General features: G+C 37.2%; 1 protein-coding gene across 5 annotated transcripts in view; it reads right to left on the reverse strand.

The window, feature by feature from the left end:
- The window catches only part of LOC107584936 (brefeldin A-inhibited guanine nucleotide-exchange protein 1-like), a 73,317-nt gene extending 52,725 nt beyond the window's left edge, over positions 1–20,592 (reverse strand). For all 5 annotated transcript variants that reach the window (XM_016271712.1, XM_016271711.1, XM_016271710.1 and 2 more), the window contains exons 1-2: positions 20,260–20,592; positions 4,018–4,048 (exon numbers count right to left, since the gene is read on the reverse strand). In XM_016271712.1, coding sequence (XP_016127198.1) covers positions 4,018–4,048; positions 20,260–20,383 — 155 coding nt within the window. In that variant the 5' untranslated portion in view covers positions 20,384–20,592. The remainder of the gene's footprint in view (positions 1–4,017; positions 4,049–20,259) is intronic.

Raw genomic sequence — 20,592 nt, forward strand, 5'->3', positions numbered from 1 at the left:
AACAAATAATAGGTTTTGTAAGGGGCAGCTGGACTGTGAGGATTCGAGATCAAGCCACACTGATTTAGGGTCTTCAATAAGCCATTCATTAATAAATCGAAGTTGGCAAGCCAATTGATATAATCTGATATTTGGAAGGTCCAAGCCGCCCTGAGAGCTGAAGAGCTGAAGTTTAGATCATTTCAATCTGGGTTTCCTTTTGCTCCAGATAAATTAACTTAGCCACCCATTTTATAGCCTTATAGCCTTATTGGACAATAAAACAGGAATCATTTGCATTGGATACAGTAAACGGGGCAGGACATTCATTTTTATCAGAGCCACCCTCCCCAGCCAAGACAGAGGGAGAGCCATCCATCTGTTCAAATCATCACGGATTTTTCCTAGCACTGGTGTAAAATTGGCTTTGTACAATTGCTTGAAAGCAGGGGTTACATGAATACCCAAATAATCGTCAGATCTGTGACCATTAGTAATGACCGCAGCAAGAGGGTCCGTATAGAGCAGGGGTGCCCAAACTCGGTCCTGGAGGGCCGGTGTCCTGCAGAGTTTAGCTCCAACTTGCCTCAAAACACCTGCCTTCAAGTTTCTAGTATGCCTAGTAAGAGCTTGATTAGCTGGTTCAGGTGTGCTTAATTGGGGTTGGAGCTAAACTCTTCAGGACACCGGCCCTCCAGGACCGAGTTTGGGCACCCCTGGTAGAGTATTCGCACCCACTTTATAAAGTATTCTCCAAGGCCAAATTTTCCTAAGGTGTAAAATAAATAAGGCCACTCAACAGACTCAAAAGTTTTCTCTGCATCTAGAGACAAAATAAGAGAATTAAAACTCAAATTATGGGAAAGCTCAATAATATTTAGTAGCCGCCAATAATATTTAGTAACATTGTGAGCGGAACTTCTGCTCACAATGCAGAAGTTCCGCTTTAATAAACACTGTCTGGTCTTTGTTAATAATAAACGGTAGAAGCTTCTCCAATCTTAGTGCTAAAATTTTAGATAATTTTAAATCAGAGTTTAACAATGCAATGGGCCTATAGGAACTGCAATTTTCTGGGTCCTTGCCTTTTTTTAATTTAAGAGAAATATTTGCTTCACGAAGTGAAGAGGGTAGACTATCGGTCATAAATGAGTGATTAAGCATAGCTAAGAGAGGGTCTAGTCATTTTAACATTTTAATTAAATTAAGTACACAGCATGCTGATTAATCAAATATATTGCAATTAATCACGTATCAATGCAGCATAAAAAAGCCCCAAGTTGAAATAATTGAAGACATTACTCTTATACATTACAGCAAAACATTGTAAAATTTCTTTAATTTTTTAAATACCCTCTAGTTCTGCCAGTGTGAGAAAGCCTTTGAATCTTTTTATATATCCATACTGCAGTGGATGTGACCTAGACTGCAAACTCTCGCTTTATATCCAGCCACTGTACCAGCTCGAGATGAGCAATGGATCTGGAGAGGTGCCAGGCCAAGCTGGGACTGCTGTGTGTTAGCTAGGACGAGCTTTACGATTTCCTTCAGCAAGACGAGTTGATGAGTGCAGTGGGACAGGGGAAGAGGTTGGCGGGAGATAAAAAGAATGAAGTTGAGTTGAGAGAGAGAGAGAGTGATGAAGAGTAAAATGAAGCACTAAAGGGACATGATGCAAAAGAGTGTGACAGAGAGCAAAGCAGCGGAAGAGAAAGATGCTGTCGAATACTATATAGCAGGGATCCTCAAATCTGGTCCACGAGATCCACTTTCCTGCAGATTTTAGCTCTAACCCTAATCAAACACACCCGAGCATGCTAATCAATGTCTTCAGGATCATTAGAAAATCACAGGTAGGTGGGTTAGATCAGGGTTGGAGCTAAACTCTGCAGCGCATTGGACCTCCAGGGCAAGATTTGAGGAACCGTGCTATATAGTATACAAGATTAGTGTGCCTCAAATCATATTTTTTTTATTACTTTATTATGGTTGATTATGATTCCAATATGTCACCAACACCCCCCAAAATGTTTCCCATCGGGGAACTGGACCTCATATGTGACCCTGGACCACAAAACCTTCTTAAGTTGCATGGGTATGTTTGTAGCAATAGCCAAAAATACATTGTATGGGTCAAAATGATAAATTTTTCTTTTATGCCAAAAATAATTAGAATATTAAGTAAAGATCATGTTCCATTAAGATATTTTGTAAATTTCCTACCATAAATATATCAAAACTTCATTTTTGATTAGTAATATGCATTGCTAAGGACTTCATTTGGACAACTTTAAAGGCGATTTTCTCAATATTTAGATTTTTTTGATCAATTTTTTGATTCCGGCGTAATAATCAAGGAACTTTGCTGCCGTACCATGGGTGCAGCAGTTGCAATGATATCCCAGAAAATATTTTCAAATGTGCTTTAATTTGTAAAAACCGTAATGCATTTACAAAGGAAGACTTAGGCAAGAGAAAAAAGATGCATTTTCCAGCTCGTACTTGTGTGTTTCATCTATATTTTACCTGGCTTTGCATGGTTATGAGTTGTAATTTGTATAGCTTTGCTCATATGTTAACATATATAAAGTCTATTAGTGTGTATTGTAATTTTTATTTCCACTAAGTGCATTTCCATCCAGCTGGAGACTATTTTCAGGCGCTGCGTAATATCATTGTGCCTGCTGCACCCATGGTACGGCAGCAAAGTTCCTTGATTATTACGCCGGAATGAGTATAGTTCCTAGCCATAATGGCCTAGAAAATCGCAACTTTTCATTCTCCGTCAGTCTTAGTACACGATGTAACTACAGAAGAGTCAAGTTTGAAATAGGAAAAATATCGAAACTCTTTGGTAATTTTTGAGTGAGATGCTAACGGTCTAATCCGATTCAATGATCTAAGCTAAGCTACAGCTAAAAGTGCTACCGCCAGACCCGGAGATCGGCTGAATGGATTTGAAAACGGTAAAACTCAACTGTTTAACTCTATGGGAGTATTTTATTATTTTCAAAAATAATTGTGTTCCTTTAAAGACTGGTTTTGTGATCCAGGGTCACATATGGTAAACAATTAAAATATTAACATGTTTTTTGTTAAAAAAATGTACTCATGTTTTTTTAATGAAAAAGTAAGACAAAGAGAAAAGACAAATGATTTGAATCAGTCTAACAAATCACTTCCTGAATCCGTCAGGTCGGTTTACTGAACTAACATTTGAAACATTATGTTTCTATGACAATGTGAAGCTAAAGATTCAGATTCACGAAGAGTGTTGCTGTGATAAATGGTGTTTTAATCCATCCAAGCTAATTGTACGCAAAAACAAATAGGCAGCACAAAAACAAGTACTTGCAAACTTGCTCATAAAAATGTGGTGTTCTTTTTAATAATAAAAAGTGTTAAATAACTGGTTTGGCAAATCTAACACAGAAAACAAAATACAGTAGGAAAAACAGTCCCAAATCTCTACCTTATTCTAAAGTAAACACTTTCTCCACAGGATATCACGAAGAGTGTTGCTGTGATAAATGGTGTTTTAATTAAAAACCGATACTAAAAACAGAACTATTGTTTGGAAGGAGTGCACCTTCACTTCACAACAGAAATCTGTAAGCAACAAAGAGAAGAAACACCAAAAGACACGGATATGGGGTGAAACAGGTGAGCTGTGAGTTAATGGATGGAGAGGGTGAATGAATGCTGTTCCTAGGAGGCATCTGAGATGAAGGGGCTGAGGGAAGTTAGGCAGGACCTCAGAACGGGCTGCAGAAAGCCATGAGCACAGTACGTCTCATTCCTGTGTCCTAGTCACACAGCAAGGTCTCCGAGCACATTGACAACACTGGCACAGAACACACACTCACAAATCACAATGAGGGCAGGGCAGCAGCCAAAACAGAGAGACCGCGTGTGGTTACTCTCTAGAAAATGTCAGCGCTGCATTACAAGCATTGAACCTGACAACAATAAAGGGGGATTTTGAAATACATGTTCAATATCTCGACAGCTGAGGTGTGGCATAAGATATCGACTTACCTTAAATTCTCAGATTCCGCCTTGATTTCCTCTGTAAAAGAAAAAGAAATAGTCACATGAGTGTGGTAAAAACAAACTAAACAAAAAACTACCCTATTGGGAGTAATGCGGTTGAATTAAAGCCAGCTACAGACTTAATCAGATGTTTGACTAGTTTACCATCTACTGCCAGGGAAACACAAGAGTTCAAGGAGAGCTTTAAGATATAATATAGCATAACGCAAAATCAGTTTTCCTAAACATAATATAAAAAATAAAAAAAATTTGACAAAAACAATATTAGAATATTTTATACAGTTGTATTTAAATAAATAAAAAATAATTGTATATATTTTCTCAAAATGTTATAACGTAGTAGTTTTAGGACAGACATTAATTTAAATATACATTATTATATTATTTTATGATTATAATATATTATATATAATTTATCTATACAATCGTTTATAACATTTTGTTTTATATTTAATTTATATGTATAATGTATTACAAGTATATTATATATATATATATATATATATATATATTTTGTTTTTATAAATCCCTCAAAGTGCAAAGTCATCAACAAAAAAGAAAGAAAAAAAAATATTTATTATAAGTATGGATATCTATCTAAAAAATACACATACAACACATCAAAAAACAATGACTAGCATTGACTATGAATGTGTTGTGGTTTTGAAACAATCAAATAAATAAATGGCAATAACAAAATGAACATGCACTTTCAAGAATAAAGAGAATAAACAGGCAATTGCTTCTTTTCACTGAAGGCCTCTACTATTCCACACTATTACTGGTGGTTAAAAGCTAAATTAAATCAGTAAAAATATTTAATAATCCAAAATGCAAGGGCTCAATGACACCAAACACAACGAGAGCTCACTCAGTGCATCATTTTGTCGAGAGCTATTTTCACTGCTAACACTAAAGAATTTAATTACGCATGGCCCCTTTAACACCTCTTCCTCTGAAACCAGCCATTAACCGCATCGGAAATGCATTCAGTGTTGAAAAAAATCTACTAGCTGAGAAGCCCAGAGTCGGAGGTACACGCTGCAAACTTCTGAAAGCTTCTACTTTCAGAAGTTTGAAATGCATGTTAAATTAGACTTTAAATCAGCTTTAACACCTGGATTCATTAGAGTACAAGCACTTTGCGATGACTTGCGTCGGTCATGCCGGTACTAACAGGTCAGGATATCTGACTACTTCAGTCTGTGCTGGTGTTTTGAAAGTAGTTTGGATTGAATATGTTTATTCTGAACAAGAGCCTCTGGTCTCAGCGAGCAGCTGCAGTCATGAATGACTAAGTGCTCGGCACGGGAACAATGTAATACTGTAGAAAGAGCACTCTCCTTCCTCCTCTCGGCAGTAAACAATGACGAGTATAGCAGCATCTGACATCTACATGCTCTGCTGACAGACAGTCCTCCAACATGCTAAACTGCCTCTGAGCACGGACAGAACATCGAGCACTGGTGTCTGCTTACCCTCACATCATTCCTAACCAAAATTATTAGGAATATGGCTGGGATCTTTGGCCAGCAATGAACTCTGATAAGGAAATGCTGTTGTCCTGCATAACCTTCAAGATCATTCTTGGTTTATTGTGTAGTTTAGGTCTCTGCCTGGTTTGATTCAACTAAAGTAGCTGTAGTCAGTGGGTTCACCGCAGTGCAGGATGAAGATCGGTTTAATCAGTTTTAGTGGTAGACTGACCCTGGTAAAACACAGAAACCATAGCAACAAGGTCATTTCCCAGAGAGCCACAACAAGTATTGTGTTACCTGAAATTTCAATATTGAAAACACCCTTGGTCTAAATTGATCCTCTCAATCTATTGCATTAGGTCCATTCAATGCACGTATTTTTCTAATCTTCAGAGAAAGCAGTGAACCGACCTTGAGAAAGACTCTGGGCTTGAGCAAACAAATCAAGAAAAACAAACCACAAGCCTCCACATCACAGCTGAAAAGTAAAGGAGAAACCTCACAGAAAAGCACCCCATCTAGAGGCTCCACCAAAATTCGAACCGTTTTTGCTTTGTAGCACTATGTACATAATTTTAAGTATGTAATTAAATAATAAATTCATTTTATTAATTATATTTTAGAAATGTATCAGTATTGTGATATTGAATACAGGAATGCATTAGTTCGTCATCCATTAATTTAAAATGATGTTTATTTATGAATTTGTTGGTTTTGTGTGTCTTTGAATGAACAGGAATTCGGTTCATTAAATGCCAAAGTCTAACCTATAGTTTATTGTCAGCAAACTTGGAACATTTTTGATCGCTATCCTTAAGATGACATCACGATTCAATTGGAATATTTTTTTATTATGTTATGCATTAAACTATAGTTTACTTTATTCAAATCAGTTATAGTATTAAGATATATAGTTAACATCTAACTAAAATAATACACTAATCACCAACTCACGAGCGTTCCCTTTCGATTCGGTCACTCTACATTGCTACGAAAATTATACATTTTCTCAGTTTAAACATTTGATATGTCATCTATGTTGTATTCTGAATAAAATATTGAAATTTGAAACTTCCACATCATTGCATTCTGTTTTTATTCACAATTTGTACAGTGTCCCAACTTTTTTGGAATCGGGGTTGTACCCATTTCTCCAAATACTACTCTACTTCTTCAAAAGTTTGTGGTCGGTAAGATTTTTTTTTATGTTTTTGAAAGAAGTCTCTCTCTTATGCTCACCAAGACTGAACTTATTTGATCAAAAATGCAGTAAAACAAGAAAACTTTGAAATATTAATTGTAAAACTTTTTTATATATTAATATATTTTAAAATGTTGGCTAATTTATTCATGTGATAGCAAAGCTGAATTGTCAGCATCATTATAAATGTCTTTGTCACTTTTGATCCACTTAATGCATCCTTGCAGAATAAAAGTATCTTTCTTTCAAAAACATTTTTCATTGTATATATCCATACAGTAAATGAGGCAGACTGCACTGAATTAAACTGTTCTGCGGTATTTTACTTTAGGATTGGATAGGATTAAATGTCTATTCAAAACAAGCACTATCTTGCCACAGCATAGATTTGTGAACATTATTAGCTGTTTGCTAATGGACTGAAGTAGGAATTAAACAGGAATTCAACCTGCTACCATGCCTGCTTCTTAGACTCTTAAACATCTAATGAGTAGCACAAAACACAATCTTACTGTATGCCATACTGGTGCACAGTTGGCACCATTATAATTTTGAAACATTGCCAGCACCCACACTTTCTGAGTCGACAGTTGGGACAACATATTATGACACCACATAAATAAGTTTCTTTCAGTTACCATCAGCTTCAAATGACTGATATGAAATCTGGCTGTGCTACACAACACTCCCAATCTCTAGTGTGATAAATAAATAGATAAATAAACCTTCTGCAGGGCTCAATGCTAAGGATTTTTTATACTGGCCCAGTCAGGCCAGTGATTCCAATTATTACTTGCTCAGCCAACATTTTCACTGGCCCTGCCACAAAAAAATAAAACAAAACAGTTGCCTTTATCCTTGTTTTTGATCTACGTTATCTTGTATTCTAATAAATAAACTTAGGCCTATATGACACCAATATTTTCGATACAAATTACATTTTACAATTCTCGATTTCAATTTCGATACAACAGCCAAAACTATTAGCCTGACAATTATAAAGTTCAATCAAGTGAACAGTCAGTAAACAAATTACAAGCAATAACACCACTGAATATATAGAACAAAGATACAAATGAAACGATTTAGGATTTTATGTTTGTAGGTGCTCAGGTACAGAAATTGAACAATCACAAATAAAATAACATTTCCATATTCTTCACTGTGTTGCACCTTGATTTTTCATAGCCATTTGAAATTAGTAGTAACCACTGCATTTTAATCATGAATCGATCAAAAAAAAAAAAGTAGACCGTATAATTTCTAAATTTGAAGCAAAAACAGAATAACCTGACTTTAGCTTTGTGCCACATAAATTATGTGTCAATTATGCCACATAAAACACCTGCATGAAACCCAAAACTGCAGACGGGCTGAATGAGATGCAATTTCACTCTCTGGCAGCAGGTGGCGCTCATGGAACAGCAGCATTTACTTGCTTACGGCTGTACACAAAGCAGCACTGTGCGTATTAGCACTACTTTAAATGCATTACACAGAGCCAAGATAAAAAAAAATGCCATGTAAACTTTTCTGAAAACAGTCAGTTCCCCTCAGAAACACAACCATATAAAATTCAATATTTAGAACTTTCTTCCTATATTCCGCGCATCGTGAACAGTGATCTTGCTCTGCCTGCTACAGAATTTTTCTCCTCTTTGCGTCCATCTTCAGCGTATCTGGCCTCCATTAACGGCTGTTTATAGACTAAATATAATAATCATGATATATTTCCACACAAATGACATTTTGAAAAAAATTATTGCAATGCAGTTTGTGTGCAAGCACGGAACAGAGACAGTCTCCGAAATAAAACAAAAAAATGCCCGGCCGGTCGGTGTATCTCTACTCCACTGTATAAATTAAATATAGATTAATCATTGTTAAAATTACAAAGATAATCGCCAAGACGGGTATTTTGACACATTTTTGTATGTATTTGTCCATTCAAGTGCAAGAAAGATGCGGAAATAAACTCAACTCTGGGCTGTCTGTGCGCACGCTGAACAAACAGAACAGCACGCAAGTACTGAATGGAGTTTTTTTTGCACCTTACTGGAATGCCTTTAAATTGCTTGATCGTTTTAAATGAGCAAGGCTTAAAAACAGATGCAAATGATAAACTTTTTGTGACAATGCGGCAGTGGCCCGATCGGGCCAGTGACAAATCAGTCAACTGTCCCGAGCGTCTTTCACGCTGGCCCCAGGTAATCGGCAGTCCTTACTGTCGAGCCCTGTTCAGTTAACTCATACATACATTTCTGCAGCGGGGGTCTTGATGATCTCAATTCAGTTAATGTATAAAAATCCTAAAAATGGGGTAAGCAAGGCTTGTTTCAAATGAAATGATCTAAATAATGCATGAGTGTGCGGTGAATGAGGGGCACAGAGCTGGCGGTCCACTCTGTATCCGCATTTTAGGAGGTGTTTGTGTCCCCTCTCAACTTTAGCAGGGCCTCCAGACCTTCTGCGAATCCCTGGACTGGGACACACGGCATTCCACATAGCCATGGGAAAATAGACTCAAGCAGGCCTACTGTACTCAGCTGCCAGTGACTGAGGTAATATGAAAGAGACAATATGATTCTACTAGATATTAGTGGTCGACCGATATTGGTTTTTTGACAGCCGATGCCGATATCTTGGAAAGCAGGGTGCCCGATGTTCAATATAAAGCCGATATAATTTTATTTATATTTAATTAATATTTAAGAAATTTTAAATCATTTGAAAATGGATTAAAAAAATAAATGTGTAAAATAAACATACTTATACTTTAAATGACAAAGTATTTTTCACAAATAAATATTGAATAAAAATATAATTAAAAAGGAAGTAAACACTGTAACCAACGGGGCACTCAGTAATCTGGGAAGTTTGTGTGCATTGGGATTTGGGAAGCCAAGGTAACACTCATTTTAAATACAGCACACAGTGAAAAGGACATGAATATGACATTGGGCAAAAGCATGAAGCGCCGCATAATTTGAAATCATGAGTTTGAAGTTTATCGATCGCGCGTCTCAGTGAAGCTGAACTCTCCTCCTGTCCGCATTCAATTTGCACAAACCGACCATTACACAGAGTACACGCGATCATGCAGGGTACAAATGCACAGTTCACAAGATCTCACAGCTGGATTTGACTAAGTTTGCAAGATTTTTTAAATGAAATGTTCATTAGTCATTCAAAGATTTGTTTAAATGCCATAAACGCGTATTTGCTGAATGCTGACGGAAAACGAGAAAGTTTATTTACTAATAATATAAAAGCAATCATTAAAATACTTTTCTGTATACATTTTAATTCCTTTGTTTAACAGTTCTATCGGATTATTAGACAGACTTCTGTCTGTATTAGACAGAACGGTTAACGACAATGGCGAACAAGAGGGAGAATGTGAGCACTGTGTGCTCAGGCGCTGCCACTCTCAGCGCCATCAAAATAAAAGTCTGGCGGGCCATCAACATACCACCTCGAATGCATCGGCCAAACAGAAAAACTTATCAGCCGATGCCGCTATTTGAAAAATGCCAAAATGCCAAATATCGGCCTTGGCGATATATCAGTCGACCACTACTAGATATACATATGTTTATAGGGAAATGCAAAACTACATATCTTCAAAATTAACTGCAATGCTCAAAACACAATGACCAAAGATGTCTGGATGTGTATGGGGCCATTCAAACATTGTGCTATGCTGCAAAAAACTTGAAATGTGAGCGCAGCAGTGTGAAAGGCCCCTATGGCTCTAGCAGTGGTGTTTTAAAGGGGATGTAAGACACAAATTTACCAAATCATAGAAACAAATTTATTTTCATGGCCATACATTCAGGTGTAAAACATATGTGAGAGAATCTTACAGAAGCAATTGTGCTTTAGCATAAAATAAACATTCATAACCAGCATGAATTATGTATTAGCTCTGAAAGTGTTGCAATGCTAATGGTGGCTTGGAGATAATTGTGCTCGAAGGACAAGCACCGACAGTTCAGCGAAATTAAATCATGTTCAATTGTCAAACTATGATGCCACTATCATCTAAACTGAGTCGTGATTCACAACAATCAAAGCAATGACACTAGCGCAATTAATGTAAACCAAACCTGCAACCCAATAATTGATGCCGTGGGGCTCTAGGATGACAGTGTTCATTCGCTCTCTGGGTGATCTTACCGAGTTATGGTACGATTACAACCTCCTGGGAGAAAAAAAATTTGTAATGACAAATGTTTTATCTAAATAAATGATAAATAAAACACTAAAACTGTAAATAAATGTGAATTTAGTCATTGCAAGATTATAATGCTGCAAAGAATAAAAATGATTTGATGAAGATAACATTGATTTAACAGTGTTATTAAATTAATATTTTTTTTTTTACAGATTAACTTTTTTTTTACAGATTAACTAAAAAAAATAAAGCTGATAACAGTTATGGTACCAATCGGTGTAATTTTAGCATTGTTTATGTACTACTACAGTATTTATTATTTTGAATTAGCTTTTATTTTTATGTTCATTTTATATTTCAATTTTAGTCATTTAACATAAGTTTTAGTAATTTGATGTGCTTGTCGTTTTTCTTAGTTTTTTTATATTTATGTTTTTTTCATCCAATAGTTATATTTTATATTATTTCAGCTTTATTTCAATTACTATTTTTAAAAGTTCTAGTTTAGTAATTTTATTATATTATACATTAGAAATGTTGCCTTGGCAATTACCTGAAAAGTTTTTCTTTTTTTTTTTTTTTCATTTCAGCTTTTTTTCCTCTCAATTACAGAAAACTATTTGTAATAATTTATTTTAATGATATAATGAAAAATAATTTTATATATAATTAATTTTTAAAAATAATTTTAGTTTATAATCACAACACTGGTGCCAATATATCATTCATGCCAAGTATATGAAAAGGACTGGCGTCACCTTTATTGATAGTTTAATCGAAAGATGACAGGAAATAACTTGGAGTGACAGAACTATAAAATGACTGGAATCAAACTCACATTGCCAACTTGTGCATAAAGTCTAAACTTATGGGGACTTGTGTGTCAACTGCTAGGCCATAGGTCCAACATTAAAGAGTCTTAAAAAGAAGAGGGGATGCCACACAGGACTGACTACTTGGTCAGGAATGTTGGGTCTGCGTGGAATTTCATAAATGCCAAACACATTGTCATCAAAGATGTCCGTGCTCTACCCGAAAATATATCAGCTCTGGAGGTGTCAGTCGCAACTCTAATGAAGCAGAAATAGTTTTACTTTCACTCATGGTGCATACGGTGGGCCGAGAGCATGCTGTGACATGTCACTCTGTACAGCAACACTATGGAGAGTTTCACTCGGCAGGAAAGCAGAAAGCTCTGACTGTTGACAGTCCCTCTCCTTCATACTGGCAATAATTGCGGGGGAGCTCTGTAATTGCATATTGCTATTTCGCTCTGGATCTCGATTGCAAAAGTCAAATATGTATATGCTTGCTTATTGGTACCCTGTTTTGGTGTTTTAGACAACAGGATGGTGGGATCGAGACGACTGCTTTGAGACACCTTCACCTAGGCAAACAACTCTCGGAGCTAATTCAGTCTCCGGTTGCCGGTTTGTTCCATCAATTAAGCAAAAAGCGGATGGTGGCATGTTTTGCAGTACACACATGGTGCAGCTATAAACGCTGGGGAAAGATAAACAGTAGGGTCCTTTGGGAGTTCTGCAGTATACCATGTGATCAACACCAAAGTAAAACGCGCACACTAATGCAACGACAGCAGACAGAAGTAATTTACATAGCCAGAGGGTGTACGAATGGAGTCCAAGTAGATGCTGTACGGAGGGGTCTTATTTAGGGTGTTCTTCGCCTCCTCCTTCATTCTTTCTCATGTGGAATTGCTCCGCAACTCTCGAGCCAAGACACGGATACATCCAAGCAAAGCTTCTTTCCCGAGACATTTACATCCAAGTCCCTCCAGCCCATGGAAAACTCTGATCTGCTGCCCACTTGATCTCCTCCAGTCAAAGGGCAGGGTGGATTTCACACATTCCCAGATCCAGGACTGAAAGACAGAGGCGAGACGGGGCTGATCCTTACTCGTTTTTTGTGCTTGATCTTAAGAGCTCAAATGTGATAAATCTGCTAAAAAAAGGTGACATTTACCAAAGCCATTAGAGCTTCCGAACCAATCCCAATCTCAACGGTGAATAGTGTTACCTGAGAGCGGTGGTGCATTTTTTCCTTCTCTCCTACAGATGCATTACCATTTCAAAGCACACATATTCACACCGCGTCGGCACACTTGACAACCAGAGAAACTATTTAAATGAACTCCTCTTGCCTTACAAACCTAGTATTTTCAAGAATGAATAAATCCGGCAGACAGGTCTAGGAATCGGAAGACATTAGTTCTTTCGAGTAGGTTTGCCTTTATAACACCTGGATGTGTTGCAGAACTAACAGCATGGAAAATTATAGGGCTCTTTTATTTGTTAGTTTATGACAAGAAGCAAGTAAATCTGTACAATTGTCGTCCATCTTAAAGGGGTGGTTCACTGGGTTTTTTCTAGGCTTGATTGTGTTTATGGGGTGCAATCTAACATGTGTTAATGCTTTGTTTAAAAAAAAAAAAAAAACGCATTATTTTAATTATAATGATGTAATAATTACATAATTTACCTTTATTCCACACAGCTCTGTCCCCCTGAGAGCGGTGGTGCATTTTTTCCTTCTCTCCTACAGATGCATTACCATTTCAAAGCACACATATTCACACCGCGTCGGCACACTTGACAACCAGAGAAACTATTTAAATGAACTCCTCTTGCCTTACAAACCTAGTATTTTCAAGAATGAATAAATCCGGCAGACAGGTTTAGGAATCGGAAGACATTAGTTCTTTCGAGTAGGTTTGCCTTTATAACACCTGGATGTGTTGCAGAACTAACAGCATGGAAAATTATAGGGCTCTTTTATTTGTTAGTTTATGACAAGAAGCAAGTAAATCTGTACAATTGTCGTCCATCTTAAAGGGGTGGTTCACTGGGTTTTTTCTAGGCTTGATTGTGTTTATGGGGTGCAATCTAACATGTGTTAATGCTTTGTTTAAAAAAAAAAAAAAACGCATTATTTTAATTATAATGATGTAATAATTACATAATTTACCTTTATTCCACACAGCTCTGTCCCTTCTCTGAGAAACGGGCTGAACTTTTCCTGTTTTTATGAAGCCCCGCCCTCAGAAATAGGCAAAGGGCTCCGATTGGTTAGCTAGCCCAGTGTGTTGTGATTGGCTAAACCACCTCTAGTGCGTGTCTAACCGTCCCGCCCCTCACCTCAGTGGCATGTGCTCTGGTTGTATTGTGAACAGCGGCATCGTTAATATCGCATATCAGTTTGAGCCCGGTTGAGAAGCAGAGGATATTATTGAAGAGGATCGGGCAGACCTGTGCAAGCATGGCTTTTAATGGTAGGCCTATGTTTTTTGTTTGTTGTTGTCTCATACTTTTAGATACGCTGTTGTCAATGCTACTGCTTATGTTAGCTTTTAATATACAGTTTCATCCTGATTAAAGCTTTAATACAGTACAGGAACCGCATGCATGTCCATGTTTAATGCTTCTCATAGCTATGTGAAAATAAGTGTATAATTGTAACAGTTCATTGTCGGAGCTGAGCTGAATGAGAGAGAGAGAGAGAGAGAGAGAGAGAGAGAGAGATGCAGAGCAGGGGGGCTCGAGGAACAGCATTAAGAACCAATGTTTTTGAACATTGATTTTGAAACCTGTGAATCCATTAGAATCGTTAGAATCACGATTCATATAAGAACAGATTTTTACGTGCACCTCTAGTTTTCTCTTCCTCTTCTCTAAAGCAGCACAGCATGGCCTTGCCCCCTTTGCTGCATTTTCCAGAGGGCGGAGTTTATCTAGGTTTATGATGTCATGAACCCGGGAAGTAACTTGTTGTAGTCCCTACCAGCCGTTTCTGTAGGCATTAAACTACCAGAATTTTAAAAGACGATATCGCCGTTTGCATTGAACTTTCAGCTTCGTAACTTTGCAGATATTGTTTATGCTCAAACAGCATTTTTAGAGTACTGCCCCACTAACAAGCTTAAAGTACAATTTTCTTGTAGTTTACACACTACCGTTCAAAGGTTTGGGGTCAGTAAGATTTATTTAATTTTTTTAATTAACACTCTTATACAGCAAGGATGCATTAATTTGATCAAAAGCTACATTATTGTTACAAAATATTTATATTTCTATCTAACTTTCTATTTATCAAAGAATAGAAATGGGAAAAAATGTTTACAGTTTCCACAAAAATATTAAAGGGTTAGCTCACACAAAAATGAAAATTCTGTCATTAATTACTCACCCTCATGTCATTCCAAACCCGTAAGACCATCGTTCATCTTCAGAACACAAACTCAGATATTTTTGATGAAATCCGTGAGCTTTCTGAACCTCCATAGACAGCAATGGAACTACCACGTTCAAGGCCAAGAAAGGTAGTAAGGACATCGTTAAAATAATCCATGTGAAATCAGTGGTTCAACCTTCATTTTATGAAGCTACAAGAATACTTTTTGTGCGCAAAGAAAACAAAAATAATGACTTTTTTCAACAATTTCTTCTCTTCCGTGTCAGCCTTTGACGCGAAGGTTGAAGATGAACAAAGGTCTTACAGGTTTGGAAGGACATGAGGGTGAGGAATTAATGACAGAATTTTCAATTTTGGGTGAACTATCCCTTTAAGCAGCACAACTTCTGTTGTTTTCATTATTGATAAGAAATATTTAATGTCTAATCAGCATATTAGAATGATTTCTGAAGGATCATGTGATACTGAAGAATAGAGTAATGACTACTGAAAATTCAGCTTTGCCATCACAAAAATAAATAACATTTTTAAATGTATGGAAACATAAAACATGCATTTTAAATGGAAAATTTCAAAATATTACTGTTTTTATCTGTTTTTTTTTTTTAATCTCACCACAACGGTAGCGTATTGCAAATATAGTTTTAGACAATTATTAGATGAGGCTTTATGTGAACACAACCATGTGGACAAACTTGTTTTTGTTTAGTGATTCTGCACCTTAAAATATTATCTGAATCTAAATTGGGCCAGGTAACAAGCCTGAAGCATTTCTTACCTGGATTGTTCTCCACCTTTTAGTAAAGGTGTAAGTGTTAACCATAAAAGGTGATATACAGAAGCTGACTGGAATACATGAAAAACATTCATATAGAGCATAAACATATATCTATTTACAATATATTATAAACTATATAATATATTTTATATAGATTATATATATACACATTTTTCTCTAGTATGTCTAGTATCTCCAGCATGGGACTGCCTGCTTCCAATGCATTGCCATTTATGTCAGCATACTTGAGTAGAACATTCTAGCCAAGCCAAAACAAGAGACGCTACTGTTTAAAAAAAGGGACGCCTGTAAACCTTCATCCTTCTCTACTTGCACAAGTCCAGGTAACTGTTTAGAAACCATACACTGTTTTATTTGGCACTTGGTTCCTTGACACTGTCATGAAGGCATTCTGTCTATGGAACGTAAACAACATCAGAGACAAATTTGCATAATGTATCTATTTAGCCCACAGCTGAAGTATCAAGTATCCACCCCCCAAATAGAGACAAACCATTTCTCACACACAAACAAAAACGCTTCCAAAAAGCAGAGCCCCAATTGAAGGGGAGGCAGTATGCTCTTTTCACCCGCAGAGATAAACACCCGGCTCAGGTCCTCTGCGCTTGAGGAGGGAGCATTGGACCATTGACAGCCGCATTGTGTAGAAGAAAGAGAAAATACCTAGCTGTAATTAAATTTAGGCCCTGCACAGGAAATGCTGAGGGAGGTTGTCCGGACAACGCAACATGTGGGGTGTGAGGGTGGCCCTGGTGTAGCCCTGCCAACTAATCACACCACGACAACAAGTGCATGCGTGTGTAACCGCATGGATTTACTCCGTTGGTTAACCAGCCATGGTTTCTGAGACAAAAAGAACACTGTGAATGTGATTTCAGTGTCAAAATCATTGAAATTGGTTCACTGGACAAGCTTTACTATGACTGGTTTAATTTATCACCTGAAACCCTGAACTTAATAAATAGTTCAGATACCCAAATATAATGACCTAAACTTTATTTTCAGCTTGTCAGACTAATGAAAACCTTAAAAAAAATGTTTTATGTGTTGGCCAAAATTGTCATGATCCTACACACAAAACACATCAATTTATTCTTCAAAACATCCACACAGATTAAAGTCCAATAGAAACTATACTCATACCAATACTATAAACAAGCCAAAATAGGGCATTCATTTCGTGATTTGTTACAATGGCATTTTAGCCTATCTGTCATAAAAGTCAACAACATCAAAAACTCAATTCATCAAAATGATCAAAATGCTCATCTTTACTCTAGAGTGATATCAAGCATGTTTAGTCTCAGCCTACTATAAAGTCTCCATAACCACCTACTCCTCTAGCATTTCTAACCCAATCAGTGTAAATGCTGAATCTCATAAACACACTAAAGGACTCAAAAATAGGGGTGTCAAATGGTATTGTCTCTCATTAGCATGAGGCAGGACTATGATTAATTCAGCACCTGTCAGAGGCTCAATGAGCTACTGCTACTGAAAGATGATGCATTATTTACAAAGGCCAGTAATGAAACAAAGTGGTTAGAGAGCTAAGCTATGCTGCACTTTCATCCAAAAACCTGATATTTTATATTAAATACAAGTGCATTAGAACAATTCCGTTCTAATGCACTGCACAGCCACACTGTAAGAAAAAAATCTGTGGAAAAACAAAAAAGATACTTGTAATTTTCTGCAAGGACATTTTCATTAGGACATTAAAGACACAATATGTAAGATTTTTTTTATTAAAATATCCAAAAACCACTAGAACAGTTTTATATATTTGGCTGACTTGTGTACTTACATTATCCCAAATGTTTCGAAGAATGTTTCAATCCAGAGAAATAAGTGATTTTAACTAGTGACACAGACCGTGTCCATAGCGTCATTGTGTCGCCTGCCAATGACGTCATACACCCTTGAATTCCCCTCGACACAGATTAGCATTATAACAGAATGTTCAAATGTCAATGTGTCATGTGTAGTATGATAAAACAGCGCTGCTTACTTCCGCTGCTTTCCGGAAGGAACGGAAGCGGTCGACTGTGGCATAATAAAAGCCCCGCTGCTTTCGAGCCAGGTGTCGCAATCGTTCAGCGGCCTCGTTTCGCTTCGACGGCTTTCAGCCTCACCCTGCTTCATACTACGACATTAATAAATCTTTTTTTAAAAATTTGTTTTAAATTACATATTGTGCCTTTAAGCTTACAGATATTTTCTTTAACCTTAAAACACAACTACAGGTAAAACAGGTCAAATACAGGTAAAACACCTCGATAATACGTAAAATGTCTTCATATTAACAGTACATTGTGCCCTATTTCTACAGGCTTTTCTTAGAGTGCAGGGCTTTGGTAGTAATTATGGCACAGGTTTTGGGGAATGAGAAGAACGGTGTACTCTGGCGGGGTCTGCAACCTGTGAGATTGCATCTTAATAACAGAAATGCTCCATCTTTTGAAACTTTCCAGACACCTGCGCAAAGATGCACCCACCATCTTAACAATAATCCCAGGGCCACAAAAATTAAATTAATTCACCTCTTTCACCACGCAAAGCAACAATCCTCACCAGCAGAGCCGGGATAAGCCAGACGGCCACTGCACACACGTTTAATTCCACTTTCTTTATTAAGGAAACGCACACACAAATGCAATCATGTGTCCTACAGCACTAAAAAGTTCAAAAAGTAACAGAGAAAACTATTTTCCATTTAGCATAAGATGCATCACAAAACCGCAAGAACACAGTCTGGCAGCTTTTTTTAATGCATTACCCGCCTAGTGAGTCTTACATTTCTACCTCATGCCAACTGGAAAACAAAAAGCTGTGATATTTGTTAGTTAACTTTGTTCTGGGATCTGAACTTCACTGAAACTTTTTATGATGAATAGCACAGGTGCCAACAGGACTTGAAACCGCCTGAAGTGTTAGAAGGCGTGAGTAATATACGATCAGTCTGAAAAACTAAATAATAAATGCGGAGACCTGATCTTACTGGTTACTCTCAGTTTCTTCGCAGGTGTCTTGAAAACAATGTGAGTACATTAATATTAATAGTCCAATGAATCACAATTAGCCTTTTTATGATCATACAGGCTTGTGTAAACTTGTGTTTCTGTGACATCTGGGCCATTTTACAGACACAACAGGCACTGTTGTTGTAAACCACTGCTGACAGCGATAGCCCATGGAGTCAGGACCCAAAAGGAAGTTTTTATATCTGTCGGTGGCAGGTGAACTGGGAATCTTATGTCACTTCACATGCAGTATCATTCAGTTTCTCTGAAGCAGTGACTGTCAAAACACTGAGATCCTTGTGAGATTTAGTTTAAAATGAATATTGGGAGGAACAAAATGTACAGGAGGTCTCTATAAATGCTTCACCAACCTGACCAGTGTTATTTTAGTATCACATACTATTACAATTTTTTTTAAAGGAATAGTCCACCGAAAAAGGATAATTCTGTCAACATTTCCTCACCTTCATGCCATTCCAAACCTGAATGGCTTTCTTCTGTGGAACAGTTTCTGTTCACACTGACTTCTATAGCATCGTTGATTTCCGTATTATGGAAATTAATGGGACCGTTACTAACATTCTTCAAAATATCTCCCTTTACGTTCCACAGAAGAAAGAAAGCCCTACAGGTTTGGAATGACATGAGGGTGAGTAAACGTTGAGATAATTTTCACTTATGGGTGGACTATCCCTTCAATATTTTGAATTAGTTTTTCTTTTTATATTTTCCACTTTCATATTAATTTTGTTGCACCTTTTTATTAGTATTATTGTTTTATATATATATCAGTTAATGTTTATCTTAATTTAAGTAACAAACATTTTTTTTATGGTTTTAAATTTTAAAAAGGCATACCTGGAAATTTGCACATTGTGATTCCAGCCAAGAGTCTGGAAACCACCGCTTTCTTCCCCCTTTAATAATGCACTGTAATTCAACTTCCACCGTGCATGCATTATTGACCACTGATAATGAGAAATGCATGACAGGGGTAGAGACATTCACCTTATTCCAAACAAGCTCTTATAGACTAGCTCAACCCCTATCCTGCACACAACACTTCCGTTACGCCCAACTAGGCTGATTAATTTCAGCAAATCGGTTCTTTCGGGCAATTCGTTCAAATGAGCCGATTCACCAATTCGTTTGAGTCATCACTCAAAACAAGTGTTTACAAAAGCGACCCTGCGCTGTTTATCCGGTCTTTTTGTATAGTGAAATACATATTTATTCACAAAATGCAGCTGTTTATTCCTTTTTTGTCAAGTAAGTTGTGAAGATAATGCGTCAAATGTCGTGGCTTACAGCAGAGTGATACAAACGTTTTCCATACTGACCTAGTGCCACCTCACAGGCTTTGCGCAGCTGCGAGTGATGAGCCTTTTTCACCTCCTTGTCGGCCAAGATCTTTTCCAAAGCTCTGGTTAAAAACATGTTTTTCGTCTTATTGCCTTCATACATGATGCGCTGCGACGGGGCGAGGAGAACCTGTCCCAATAGAGGCTAAATCCGCGATTTCGAGATATTCCTGAATGATCGAGTTTGTCTCCGGCGGATGATGCCCTCAACAGAGAAACATAAATAAAGCCAGAAGGTGGGGTAAATCCCTCAGTTTTCCTTCAGCGACCTGCTGCCTGCGCCATGTTGGAAGGAAATGACGCCACGCACGT

This window comes from Sinocyclocheilus grahami, unplaced genomic scaffold, assembly GCF_001515645.1.
Source record: "Sinocyclocheilus grahami isolate Dianchi unplaced genomic scaffold, SAMN03320097.WGS_v1.1 scaffold65.1, whole genome shotgun sequence".
NCBI classification, from domain to species: Eukaryota; Metazoa; Chordata; class Actinopteri; order Cypriniformes; family Cyprinidae; genus Sinocyclocheilus; species Sinocyclocheilus grahami.